The sequence below is a fragment of the Fringilla coelebs genome, assembly GCF_963513975.1.
Source record: "Fringilla coelebs genome assembly, chromosome: 3".
Lineage (NCBI taxonomy): Eukaryota > Metazoa > Chordata > Aves > Passeriformes > Fringillidae > Fringilla > Fringilla coelebs.
In genome coordinates, this window is record NC_140030.1 from 94,173,651 (window position 1) to 94,188,683 (window position 15,033).

Consider the following 15,033-nt stretch of genomic DNA (forward strand, 5'->3'; position numbering starts at 1 on the left):
CAATTAGGAATAATTTTGATCTTTGAGAGGCATTTCGGTATTTTGTTAAATCTGGAATAAGATAATATTCTAAAATTAAGGGCAGAGTTAGTGGGGTGGAGAATATTTTACAAAGAAACTAATAAGCATTTTGGCTTTGCATGTTTTTGAATTATATTTCCAATTAAAAATGCAGAGTGCTAAATCACATTACAAAGATAAATAGGAAAGTACAACTTCATTGTTGAAAACAATTTCCCTCCTATCAATCTGAGGATTCTTGCATCAATATTGTAGATGAACTGTTAATTACAAAATCAATTAAAAAATTATTTCTAAAAACAGTCACGCGTCCCGGCTCTCAGGGGGGCAATTTGGGCAGAAGGTCTCATCTCACTAGGACCGCGCCAAATCACAAGTCGTCATCCACAAGTAAGCAAAAGCAATCTGGTTTTTCATTTTTCAGCGCGGCTGAGCCCAGCCTGAGATTGATCGTCACATATGGCCCCAGAAAACAAACTGTCAATACCTTGAATGCTGCAGAATTTGAACAAATAGCCGTCCGCCCATTCAAGCCACTCATTGCATCCCATTTAACAGATTTTATTGACAGTTTCCTTCTTGTAATTAAAGGGAAAACTACTGGCCAGCAACCAAGATAAAGTTCAAAGATAGGGTCAAAACAAAAGCAGATGGAGGGGCACGGTGTGACTGTCAATGGAACATAGCATCAGAGCATGTTATTGACACACAGGTATCTAATGATCGGCACGTCATTAAAGAGGGATCTATCGTGAACTTTATGCAAATGCTAAAAGGGACTTAAGACCACAATAAAGCATTAGGGAGACACAAAAAGAAAAACAACAAAGCACAAACGATTTTTACTTATCTGACAGTATTCACTGGTTCAGCACTTTTAAATTCAAATGCAGAAAAAAAAAAATTCTTTCTAAAATTTTTAACTCTTGCTGCACAGGTAATAATTTTTTGCAGAAGCTCTCTGCAAAGGATGCGTAAGGTAAGGTGTGGTCCTCGTAAGATTCAATACGGATTTCCTCCCTCCTCCCATATCCTGAATTTAGTTTATCAAATTCATCAGTAGCTCCCTTTAAAGAGAAAATATATAGCATATTCCCCAGCATCCTTTCTTTTGCTTTAATCGCAATGATTAGACTTGTCTGCATTATGAAATGGATTTAGGAGAACAACACCTATTTTCATGTGAAGGGATCTCTGCCTGTAAAGCACTCTCCAAATAATACAGTGGAATATTCTCCACTCCCTCAGGAGCATATTCCACAATTACTTTGAATCAGAAAGTTGTTCTTAGTTTGAACTGCTTTTTTTGTTGCCTTTTAGATTTAAAGTCTGATTAGCAATTTCTTATTCTAAAGTCCTGTTTTAAACCAGCCCACAGAAAAGAAAGAAAGAAAGAAAGAAAGAAAGAAAGAAAGAAAGAAAGAAAGAAAGAAAGAAAGAAAGAGAAAAAGAAAGAAAGAATTTAATTAAAAATATAGCAAATGTCATGCCACTCTGCCAACCTGAATTAGCAAGTGCTATAGCTTTGAGGGTGACAAATTCTTCTTTCTCCAGCTTCATGCTCTTGTATTTCTTTACCAGCTGCAGTATGGCATTGTTAAGGTCAAGAAGGCCTGCCAATTTGGACTGGTCTTCATCCATAATATAATCTTCAGCATATACGAGCTCATCCTCAAAAGAAAGTGACCGGTATACAACACCGAGAATCAAGATCTCCATCCAAGCACTCTGCAGAAGGCTCATCTGGTCAGCTAGAGACAAAGTGGAGAATCCTGAATATGAAAAAATAAAAATACAGGAAAAATATTAAGCACATTTGGAAATCTGATCCTCTTTTTGATTTATTTTTATACACATTGTGACAAAACATGCATACATTCTATTATTGTCCCTTCTGCTTTTGTGTTCTCCTCCCCATCCTACTACAGGAAAGTAAATCAATATTAAATCAAACATTTTCTAATCAAAAGAAAAGTTTTAAATAAGCAAGAATTGGCAGGGTCTTCCTGTAAAAATCATATTAATTTGTGGGGTACTGCAGTGGCAATCTGTGATTTGTATGATATTTTCTTTGTTGTGAAACACTTGTGCTTAGTAGTAAAAACCTAATGCTGTGAAACAGGGATCTGCCTACTCTATCCACCACTACCATAATCCAAGAAGGATAATTTATGAGAAAAAAAGAGAAAACTTTATTAAAAGGGAAGATTTGATGTTTTAATAGAATTAAGGTAAGGATGAAAAAGAAAAAAATTCTTTTTGAACTTTAACTTCAGGGAAAAGAGAACACCCACCCTTCTCAGAAAAAACACTAATCACTTCTGTTCTGGCTCCTGGCACAGCTACACTTGTTGAAATAACAGGGTGGCACACTGAAGTGCCAACTGAATAGCAATCACCCCATCCTTTTATTGAGGGCAACCAAACATTTATTAAATGCCTCTTAATGACTTTAACTTTTGCTGGCTTTTTTTCCCCTCTCTCCCTGCTGTCTTTCCTAACAGGATCACTAAGGGCAAACATCTTTGCTGCCTTACCTTTTAGACCCTTGTTTACAGTACCTGTTAATTTATTATATCAAACTGCTAATATCCCAATCACATTAGGTGCTAGAAAACAATATGGGAGAGGAAGTGATTTTCCTGGCCTGTTGGTGAAATGCAGCAGTTTGCCAGTTGGCACCATCAACCACAAGTACTTAATAAAATCATCAAAGGGGATTAGTCAAGCTTTTCTTAAAGGGTCTTAAGACATGTCTGAGGCTTTCATTTAGTTGTTTATGGAGTTGCTTACATGTCCTTTGACAGGGTTCCTGCTGTAAGAACATTCTTTTTGGTGTTCAATTACACTTAAATGCATTTTTCTGTTTTTAAAGTCGAGAGTTACAGTCATGCAAGAATATATCATAAACTAGCAAATCTGCAAGGCATCTACTCCAAACAAGATTTTCTCCATAAGCACTAAGCAGCAAAACTAATGCAATAAAGAAGAAAAGCCCACATCCAAACCACCAGGCATCCATAAAAAATGAAACATAAAACTGGCTACATGTGCTCTCTCTCTCATTTTTCTCTCCCTCCTTATTTGTTTTCATTTTCTCTTACTGACTCTTTTGAGTCCTGTGATAGAACTGTAGCTCTCTGCCTTAAAAAACAAAACAAAAAACAAAACAACAAAACCTGATCCAACGACAACAGGAAAACCTTAAAGATGTGACAGTGCAAAATAACACATCTGTGATTAAAATAAATAAGAGGGAAATGGAGAAGAAATAATCATTTCAAAGGTTATAGGGAGGAATTCAGGATTTCAATTAGCTCCAACATTTCTGTTCCTTGCCGGCTTTCAAGAACCAGTTTTTCTGCAGCAGCAGATGGACAGAGAATGTAGCCTGCAGCACCGTCCTGTGACAGCCCCATTCTCCCTCCCAGACACTGCTGTTAGTAAATAGATTTACACATTCTCCAATCTCCACACATCTTTCTGCCGAATAATTAAAAGCAGGATGATTAGTTTATTGAGTGGAAGGAGGAACTTTTTTATTGAGGTCCATCCACGATTTTATCAGGGCCAGCACTTTTACGGTTGTCATGAGGGTGCAGGCATCCAATTTTTCTTATCTGCCTGATTAATACAAACGCTGTTTCAGGACGCATTAATTAACAGATACAAATCTACGTTCTCATGGAAGGATCAATACAGAGAAGAAAAGAGGCATCAATGTGAATTTAGTGCTGATGATGGAGAAGGCACTCTATTGACATTTACGTGCATAGAAACTTTAAAGTTGCAGTGGAGCCCTTTTGTCCCTGTGATTTACAAATTAACAATTTTTTGAGTATAACAATGTTTCACACACTTCTGAGAGATTTAATTAAGCAAAGAGCAATAAAATCCGTTTTGATTAAAAAAAAGTCTAACCTGCAATTTCTCTCTGTATTCTTTTTTTTCCCTGAAAACCCCCCAACTTCCTTCTTTTATTCACTTATCTATTTTCATACAGGTTCTTTGGCATTGGTTTTGTTTTTTTAAAAATAAATAATAGTATGTTTCAGTAACATTTATTGTGTGCCACAGTCAAAGAAAATTACATATGCCCTGTGAGGGGGGAAAATGGGATGTTGATATAATTTATTGTACTGCACTCTTGAAAAATCTGCATTCTGGAGCCGTAAATATACCAGTTGTTTTTATATGACACATAAAAAATCAAAAGAAATTTTTTACATTACAGAAAAGCTGGCAAATATAAAGCATGCTGTTCCACTCTTCAATAATAAATCAAATCAACATGACTATTTTGTTCCTGATCGAAGTAACTTTCCCTTGAAAGCCTGTTCAGTGAAAGCATGTTTTAACTTTTAAAGGCATCCCTCGTGGGAATGCAAAGCTGAATCAAGTCGCAATTAATCTGGGTTTGTTTTGTTTTTTCATAAAATGTGAAAGCATCCAGCATGTCTCTTGTACCCCTTTAATATATGTTCAACAAGTCACAGTTAAAATAATAGATAACACAAACTTATATATTTCTATACAGAGATTCATTTTTAATTGTTTGGAGAAGGTTATTCTTTCATGCCAAACTCTGAGTCTGTGAGCTTTTGTTATGTGAATCCCTCAGATCAACCACGTTCTCTGACAAGGGGATATTTTTCAATATTAAATTGTAACTATTTTTTAAGAAGTCTCCAACTTGGACCCTTCCAGCCCTCTGACCAGTCTTAACCTCTCCATCTCCAAGCTGTTTCCAAACCACCCCGAGATGCCGCACGATGGTGTGCGTTGGAACTTTGTCATGCATTCTGGGGGTCCTTAATCCTTCAGAGTCTTGCAGGTCACTGCTTTCAATGCAGAACTGTGCAATGACATCTTAAAATACAATGTTGTGCCCCTTTCTCCCCCTTTATCACGCACCATACTGGTGACAACTTTGATCTCTCTCCGTCTCCCTCCCCAAGCCAGTGCCATCTGATGCATCTCAGGCGTTTGCTGGCAGGATGACTCCGTACCTTGACCTGCAGTTAAGCAGCGTGTTTATCTGCGATACAGCACACTCCAAATAAACCAGATGACAGTCTGCAACAACGTCATTTGGAAGGATTGAAAGGCTTCTCAAGAGTCAGGTACCCCTGAGGTAAGAAGCTTGAAGGAAGCATGTTTTGTGCCAACCCTCCTGCCATCTTCCACTAGACGCTCGTGTGCTTGACAATGATGCCATGGGCACTTGTCAAGATTTTTTTTTTCTCTTTGCCTAGCAAACTGATGCACTTTGCAGTCAACTTACAAAAAAGGCTAAGCATTTGAAAGTGTGAAGGGCAAAAAATATCTGACGGCTAGTCTTCAAAAATACACTTTCATTTCAGAAAGCATAAATGTTTATTTCCTGAGCTGAGTGTTGACAGAAATAGGCTGCAGCGCAGGCATATGAATTTAACCCCTGGTAGGCATTCTGTTCAGTGTGGTTTTTATGTGGCTGAGCATTGTAAATCTACGGGGTGTCTCCTAATATCAGTTAACAATAGCCTTGATTTGCTGGTTACAGATTTCCTTCCTTTTTTCCCCTTTCTTTCTCCTCCTTTCAGAGACTGTAGTGTTTCTTCTGCTAAAAATAGATACTTTTCTACAAACAGTGTATCACACTCAAATTGTAATTATGCTGGAATGACTCACTGAGATCACTGAGTGTGGATTGAGAAAAAAGGTGATTGAGCAACTGAACATATGCTTGTTTTTTTTTTCCTTTTGCATACCAGTAAACCCAAACCTCAAAGGAAACAGACAGAAATAGGTAAAAAGGCCTTACCATTTTTCTTATAGGAACAAGGGAAGGGGCATCGAGCTGACTGCACTCTGCAGCGCTCAGCACCCCAAGCCAGCTCCAAGCACAGCCTCTTCAACGGGGCTGTTTAAACCACAGATCTTTTCAAATAGCACATGCACCACTTGCTCTCTATTTCACATTGCACACAGCTCCATGCTAAGCAGGGTAAATCTTTTATATTCCTGAAGACCCTTTCCTCTACTTCATTAAGATGGACTTCATGGACAGTAACTCACTAGGGGCCAGAGTGAAGCAGCTGCAGATGGTCAAGTGCTGAACTAAGATCTGTGCCTTGCGCACAGCACTCCGAGAACTACTGGCCAAAAAAAAAAAAAAGGCAGTGGCTGGACTTACCTTTGTTTTCATCTGTAAACATTTGATGCAATGCCTCAATCAGGCTACTCAGACTTAAATCCTAGAGTTTATTTCACTTTGCAGGGACTGAGTTTCCCTTCCCCTCTGATATGTGTTTAGAAATCTGAACGTTTGATCAAACCAGGTATGAAATTGCTGGCAAATCTGGGAGTTGCTTGCCTTTTCTGGTAATTGCCTCCCATTTATTTTACCAGTTGTTTGTGTGATTGTTAACTTTACGAGTAAAATATTCCTCTTGCTTGCCCTGGTTTGTACTTCAAATATCTTCATTTACATTTTTTATAATCAAAGCCGCACTTGCTCATGACATGTTCACTCGTGTGTTACAGATGCAATACATTTACACAGTTGAAATATCAAGAGTAGGATTTTTAAATTATTTACACTTAATTTTGATAGATTAACTTCTTTCTAAATGTTTTATGGGTACTGATGTTTCCAGCACAGTTTTCTTTTTTAATTCCAAAAATGATGCACAGTCACCATCGTCAAAAGAAAAAACTGATATTTTAAATACTTTAAAAAACACAGTTCAGCTTGGATTACTTTATTTTTTTATTACTTTATTTAGAGAGTGTGTGGCCTCATGGTCAAATAACCAACAGGCTTATCCTGGCTGCACTGAGGAGAATGTGAAGAACCTCCATTCCAAGATCAGATCTGAGTCCAGTGTGCTCTCAGATGTACAGCTGTCAGTCTGCCCTCCTCTCCCTCCCTGGCACACACTCAGCCAAGCGCTTGGATCCATCCAGCAACTTCAGCTGCCTTCCAGGGATGTAAACAAAGGCCAGGGAAATTTCACCAGTGAAATTTCTGCTAGGGCAATGTAATGTTTTCTAGACATGATCATAGAATTTGCTGAAGGAAACCTTCACAGCCTGACTGCCCTTTGCTAGTATTCTCTCAAAAATCCAAGAGGATGGCATTAATTCATTTTTTTAGGCTATATGTAGGGCTGAATCTCACACATAGACCTGAATTAAGAGATCATTTTTATTATAGTAATTCAAGAAAAAATGGATTTAATTACATTTCAAATACTGTGTAGTCTAAAAATACATATCAAGACCCACAAACATTTCAGTGGTTTTGAAAACCATTAGACAGAAGGAGAGTGCTCTCACTAATCACCAAACATATTTCCCAGATTATGGATGAAATTTTGTGAAAGCTGGAACAGAAACAGATACAACTCATTATGCCAGGGTGAATCCATTATTTCAGGTTTGGTTTGGTTTTTTTTCATACCACTTTGCTTATGGAGCCCCTGGTCAAAGGCTAATAACTGCACATGATGCCATAACCAGCTGAAATTCAAGCCTGACTCAGAATTTTCACGTGAAAGGTATCATCTCACAAAATAAAAAACACAGGTATTTGCCCAGACTTGAAAATGAAAAATGAAGTTCCAAAAGCACAGACTCTAAGTGACCAGAAATACAACCAAAGGCTCGATTTATGCTGATTGCTGAGTTCAGCTTCCACCCTCCTTGGAACTGAGGTTCTGCAATTAAAGGTAAGCTCAGAAATGGATTCCATCCAGTAACTTTTGCACAGTGAGAGCACCACCTTTCCTGGGCGATGCTGTGCTCTGCAGCCTCCCTCTCCTCCTGCCACCACAGCAGAGCATTGCAAAGGCAGTAGCACCAGGGCTCTGTCGCGAGCGGCGCGACGAGTGGCGACTGCCATCTGTTATCTGTGCAGCCCTGGGAGAGGGCAGCTCGGGCTGCACTCACAGAGGTGCCCAAGACTCACTCTGCCTCGAATTTAAAAAAAGAAAAAAAGAAAAAAAAAAAGGGGGGGGACAAAAAAAAATACATTTGGACAGCGCTGGGAGGTTTTCAGCAAAGCCTGTGCACTTTTATCAGGTTTTCTTTAAGTGTGTTTGTATTCCTAACTCTTGCTGTCCAAGTTCTTATAAAATATACATATTTTTCTTATATTTTATAACATGCAAAAATGCCTATGATAAGCACTTTTTCAGTAACACCTACCAGGAGGACAGGAAATGCCACACAGAGCACTAAGAAACCCGGGGCTGTTATCACAACGCTACTTTCATCTCACTGAAACAACAGCAGAGACATGGCACGGCAATAAAAATGCATTCACACTGCATGTCCCTCTCAATCCATTATGAACAATGGATTCTCACTAAGCAAATATTCGCTTGTCAGATGTATTTGCAACACTGGATTCATTCAGCAGGATTAAGTAAGTGAAGTTCACAGCAATTTAAAAGCAGCAAATTAGACATTTACAAACAGTGAAGATGCTCCTTGTCTAGCGTGACCTTTCACTCAAGCTATACAAAAAGGTGATAATGTAATTTAAATACCAGTTAGGAATATTTCTGGTTTGTCTTTTACCCTGTGAAACCTTACATGATAACACTAAACAGGAGCAATTTGAGGCTGTCATTTCTTCCCAGGGTCAGATGCACATAGTGAGATGTAACCCACTACAGCTCAAACTGATTTCAGTACTGAAATCAGAGACACCCCTCTCTGAGCACCCAAATATTTCCAGGCAGCTACTTTAAAATTTCTTATTTCTAGTTCAAGTGCAAGCTCTCATGAGATGCTTCTTTGGTATTAGTAATGGAAAGGAGCTGGAAAATGGGACTGAATGAGGATGTCTCCCTGACTTCATGTAACCAGTTGCTAACACTATGAAGCGAACCACTAAGGATAAAAAAAGCCTAGCAAGTTCCCTTGCTTCAAAACAGAGTTGGTAAGACCTCCATGTACGGAGCACTTTACAATGGCTTTTTTGAAACGTATTGTTGAAAGTACTGTACTCTTTATTTCCATTAATTTTAATTTCACACCTTATTATCTCAGTATTCACCAAGAAAAAGGAAAATATAAGACAATAGAGTTAAACAGATTAATAGCTGATTTTCCCTTTCGGCTGATTTTACCACTGGAACTTCCACAATTTCAAACAGCTTCACAGCAAACTCACACCAATCTTACGTTAAAAAGATGTAAGATGAAACACTTGTATTTCGTTTTATCACCAGGTGCTCTGAGAACAGAGAAACACCTGACAAGCTTGTTCCAGGAAACTGCCTTTTTTTTTTACCCCCTTTTTTCCCCTCTACGTAAGACAGCTAGGACTCATGGTGCATCACCTCTCTGCAGTAAGGTTCTCAATTCTAAGACATGAACAACGAAAAAGTGTTAAAATTCAGACTAGCAGTGCAATAGAGCCCAATGAAGCTGTAAGTCTCCTTCAGGTCAGCAGTATGAACTGGCAGATTCCTGAGGCTGACCTTTTTAATGCACTACATATGTGATCTGATGTGTTTCTTAAAAGTTAATTCTTCTGGTTCTTTAAAATTTAGCCTTCAACTATGGTTTGGATAGACTATGGAATTTTTTTTGGTCTCCTTTTTGAAGACAGCAGAGGTGGATGTCATGATATGGTGTGCTCCTGAAATCACAGGAGAAAATGGAGCAGGATTGTATTTATGGCCCTGATTTTTTCTTTCATTGAGCTTTAATAAAAAAAATCATCAATCATATTTTCAACATAAAAAAATTGATTTCACTCAAATTCTTCTTCAATCTGTTGTGGATATATGTACTTGACTATGAGTACAATAAAGCCAGCTTTGCAGGTGGAAAAATAAAAACTACACTTAGTCATTAGTAAAGTGAACATAGATGAAAGAGTGCAACGAACAGGGCTGAATTTCTTCCAAAATCCATTCTAGAGAACAGTATTACAGTTCAGCTTAAAATAGCCAGCATAATATCTTCATATCCTCCAGTGTGTGGTATGCCTTACTGAGATCCTTCAAAGAGGTCAGCTTGCAGAAAAGAAACTACAATCACACATAATTAAACAAAAAGCACTGACCCTTTTTCTACTTTTAATTTTTACCTAGCTAAACAAAACTAAAAAGAAAAAAAGGGGGGAAAAGGGACAACCTTGACAGAGGAAGCTTGCTAAACTAGTAACAACAATCAGTGTTAGTTCAGGTTCTGCTTGCTTCAACCTTTGTACGCATCAGCCTCCCAACAATTGCATATACTGACTAGGGAGATCAAGAAATTTAGAGTTCAGGTTTCTTCAGCACATTAGCCTTCAAAATCAAGTTTGCTGGATTGTAAAGGATCACTTCTGAGGTTTTTTTCCACAGAAAGGAGGGATTTCTTGTGCATTTAATACGTGTTGCCTTTTATCTGTAACCTCTACGGGTGTGCTTTGAGAGTGCTTTTCCTCCAGGAGTGCTGGGTCACTGCTGTTTGCCTTTTGCTCCCCTGGGGAAGCCACCAGTCATTTCCTCCCTGAGAGCTGTGGCAATCCCTGCTCCCTCCATCTTTCCATCAGGCAAAGTCAGGTTTCCAGGAATTCCCCAATCATGTGAATAATATGAATCCAATACAGGAATGTATTAGCATACAGAGACAAACCATGCTTGCGATCCAATCAACGGATCTCTGTTAACCCTGTGTGTGCTGAGCTAGCTAAAATCTCCTTCCGTTGCCAAAGCAAAATTTTCAGGTTGCAAAATTTTGGGTAAATATCCCCTCTCGCCCTGTGGCAGGAAAACAACAGCTCAGACCACTCTCCTACACATCTTCCATCCTCTTCCTAATTTTTAAAACTTTTCTGCTGGTTAGTTGATTTTCTTAATGTGCTGCCGATGCCAAAAAATTCAAATGATGTTTACAGTCTCCCTGGTTTGGGGAAGAGAGACATATTCTCCCACGTGAATGTGAAATTTCTAGTTTACCTAGTTGAGTGTGCATGTACCATTTAAGATCATCTCTGGAGGCTGTGTCTTAAGTCTGCAACAGTCCACACACAGGGAAAAAAAAAAAGACAGAAAAAAGAAAAGAAAAAAAAAGGAAGCTGCCTGATTCTAATACACCTAATTAGCCATCGGCAGACTCTTAATTGCATACATTAGGATGATTCCATAGTGGAGATTAATTCTAAATATACCCAAGCAGCTGGTTAAGATGCCATGGATTACAGTGTGGACTGTACTTTTCCACTTAATTAGATATCAAAATTAAGCAGCAACAAGCATTTTGACATAACGGGGATCAAGCCGCCGCTTGGCATCCCAGAGCTGCACTAAAGTGACCGCTAAACAGAGCCGCACAGATGGAGAGATATTAAATGCCGCACTGGAAAGTAATTTCAAATAATAAAATATCAATATTTACATTTTAATTACCCCTACTGAGAGCCGCTCTGTCATTTTCACTATTGCCGACGCAGCAAGGGGTAGTGGAATGACATTGCGGCTCTGACTGCAATGACTATTTTGTTTCCATTAAAGAATGACAAGTGTTTTAGAGGCAGTGACACCCAGTGTGTGAACAAGAATGACAGCAGATCAGAAAATTCCTATTAAGGGAATAAATGACTCAACAAGAGAATTTACTTTAAGCAGCCGGCTCCTCCTTGAAACACATAATCCTTTCTAAATTTCCTGCAGGAAGTTTATGATTGGAGGTGCCTTGGAGAGACCTTAGCTTCTCATCAAATATTTAGAATAATAGGACCTTACATGATGACTGGTCAATTTAAAAACAGTAACATTCAATGCTAGGAGTTACAACGAGAGTTTGCATGAATCAAAATAGTTTTGAGGGAGACAGGAAGACAGTGAAGAGGAGATTCCTTCCCCTGAAAGGCACCTGAAAGCCTTGGTGCATGGAGATCACCAGTGTTATTTTTGCTGTCTTCACCAATTTTACTGCCACTGGCACAGTGAGTACTATACATCCCACCTGGGTCACAATTTGCTGGTGTTCAGAATTGTACCCAGCAGGTGATCACAACAGGTAATGTGCACACGCACAGCTTCAGGCCTCTTGCTTCTCCCTGCCTATCCTCTGCACATATATAAACACTTCTTCTTTCAGTATGTACATCAGAAATCCATGAGACACCTTTGCAGCACCTTAGGAATCTAATTACTTCTGATCAGGTCTGAGGTCAATCTCATGGAAAATATTATATTACATCTGACATGCTGCATTTACAAGATGAAAAGGAAGGAAGAAAAATATCAAAACAGTAAAGAAAAAAAAATCTTCCTTGGGGATGTCTGTCAAACTGCAGAGATCTTCAAAGAATTTCAATGGCCTCAGACATGAGAAAGTGGGTAAGAGTAAATCCTTGGTCAGTACACCCAATACGCAGCTAAGTGACCCTCCTCCTGAGTCACGGCATGCATTTATTTAATAATGTGCAGAGCTCAACTTCTATAAATGTGACAAATGGCTAGAACAGAGTGGGGGGGGGCGGGGATGAAGATTTTTACAGAACAAAAAAAGGAACAACCTCATGGCAATGACTATTGCAGGAATTTTAGATCCAGCTTTGACATTAAGAATTAGCAGTCAAGTACAAAAATTTTACTCTGACATTAGCTGCTTAACTAGTTATCTTCCTTCTCTTGTCTTTTTTCTTCACTTCTTTTTCTTCCCCTCCACCACCCCCCCTTTTTTTTAAGTACCCAGGAAGTACTTCCAAAGCATCCCTAATGCTTTTAGGACAAGACACTTCCTCATTTCTCAGCCACTAGCACCTTTTAATTTCTGAAAGAGCCACGGTTGAAAATCTTAATTAATTGTTCCATACTGCTTCAGGATCATTATGCAATGTAATAAAGGCCGTGTAATTATGAAATTTTACAGCCATTACCAAGGCTGATGGCTCGTATTTCATCCTCAGCTGGACCCAATGGCTTTTAGCCACTCAGCTCCCCTTTGATGAACTACAGACAGATCTATCAGGCCCAAACAATATCCAGGCAAGGCGGCTATAATAGCTACCTACAGATGAAGCCATAGATAAAGATAAACTATAAATCTACACACAAATGCAGGCACATTGCCTCAGGATGACAGAGGGGAGAGGATGAGACACTTGGGAAAGCTGGCGGCTTGCAGAAAGGCAACCTTCTCTCTCTCTGTCTCTGTTATTCAGTTTGGAATTTGTTTGGTTTCTTAAAGATGCAAAACACCTTAACACTTCCCCCACAAAATTACGTATTTTTTAAGATCTGTGAATTTTTATACGGATGCGAAGGGGTTACTTGATCCATCTATTGAATTTGGCAAAAGGGACTTATGTGGACAAATCAAGTTATCCTCCAAAATAAGAATACCAGACAACAAGTTTGCAAATCATATTTTTAAAAGTGAATCCAGGTCACTTGCTTCTGAGACTGAAAAAAGCAACCATCCCTGATTTCTAAATGCATTATCATGAGCAGATGCACAGAGGTGAAGTTAGATGATAGGCTTTCACTGGAGGCAGCACCAGAGATGCAATTTCATGCAACATTGTCTGACATTATTTTATTTTCAGTCTGAAAATGAAAATACTTCTAAAATTCAGAGCAAGTTAAAGAAACAAGGGGATTATATATGCTCTTGGTACCTGCAACACCAGGATGCAGTTTATGTCCTAGTTATGGAGGTGACCTCCATCCATGCCCTCCTTAATTTGAGACAGGAGGCCTTCTGAGTATGCAGTGTTAGTCCCGCCAGAGTGAGACAAGGCTGACTAAATGATCTCTAGGTGAGAAAAAGAAATGGAGAGATGCAGCTCCTGACCAATTCTGAAAGAGTCCAGGGAAGAGTGTGAAAACATTAGCTTGGAAACTGTATCTATTAGTACCCATTCCAGTAGCCCACGGTCAGTTGTGAAGCAAATGCCATGCCCGTGGCTGAGGCTAAAAGCACTTCAGAAGGCAAGAAAAGTTAAAATATGAATATCATCTGTACTCTCTCATTTTTAATAGATTAACAGAATGGCTTGGCCATTTCTAAAGAAAACATGACAGATTTAGAGGAGGTTCTGAGAAAGTAAAGCAGCACCTAAAAAAACTCTTATGAAAAAGACCCAGAAAGCAGGAATTGTCTTCCTCAAAATAGTGATGTATGAGAGAATGCAGTAGAAGTGTACATAAATTAACACTATTAAAAGTAGTTCTAAAGCTTTTATTCTGTCTGTCTCAAAGCCCTACTACAGTAAAATGCAGGAAATCCAAAATGGAAGACAAAGGGAAATTCTTCATTCACAGAGTACCTGGACTGGAGAACTTCTTGCCGGAGGATGTCACTGAAGCCAAGAACTCAGGGAGGGAGCTGATGCTTACATGGACAGCCAGAATGGCTCCAGGTATTAATACTCCAAATCCAAATTAAGAGGACTAGGATATTTTTCCTCCTTATTTCATCTAATCTCTAAGCATAAGGAATTCAAAATAGTTTTCCTGAGGCTTCTGCCTACTGTGGGCTTCATGTCCCCTCCTCTGAGACTGATCACTGCTGAAGGCAGCAGAGTGTGTGTCCATGACCTATAGCATTCAGTTCACAGTTTCCTAAAAACTGAAGCCTCAGAATTTGGGCTGCCTTTCTTTGAGGTGCTTCAAACCTACTCCTAAGAAGCGAAGCTCAGAACAGAAGAGATGTGCCCCAGGGTAAGAATTTCAAAATCACAGCAACTGAGCTCTCACTGTGCTGCTGCTGTGGAAAGACGAAAATACCGGATATGGAAGATCCATGTGTTATCATAGCCACAAAAGCAGGCAGGTGCATGCATTAGTGTGTGTTTGCATAAGCCTGTGTACGCACGCATTTGTACTGAGCAAACCCAGGGTACTCTGAAAGCTACAGGAATGAATAAAGATCACCTGCTCATTAACTTGTATTCTTTGCTTATTAAATATGTCCTTTCTTCTAATATAAAAAACTGTCTTTGCTGAAGGACAAAATAATAATGTCATCACCCAGGTCAGATCAAAGAAGTATTTTCTGAAACAGGGAACAGAGTCG

At 39.0% G+C, this 15,033-nt stretch overlaps 1 protein-coding gene across 12 annotated transcripts in view; it reads right to left on the minus strand.

Moving 5' to 3' along the window:
* The window catches only part of ESRRG (estrogen related receptor gamma), a 370,366-nt gene that overhangs the window by 13,180 nt on the left and 342,153 nt on the right, over nt 1-15,033 (minus strand). For all 12 annotated transcript variants that reach the window (XM_084203440.1, XM_084203439.1, XM_084203433.1 and 9 more), the window contains one exon: nt 1,524-1,793. In XM_084203440.1, coding sequence (XP_084059566.1) covers nt 1,524-1,793 — 270 coding nt within the window. The remainder of the gene's footprint in view (nt 1-1,523; nt 1,794-15,033) is intronic.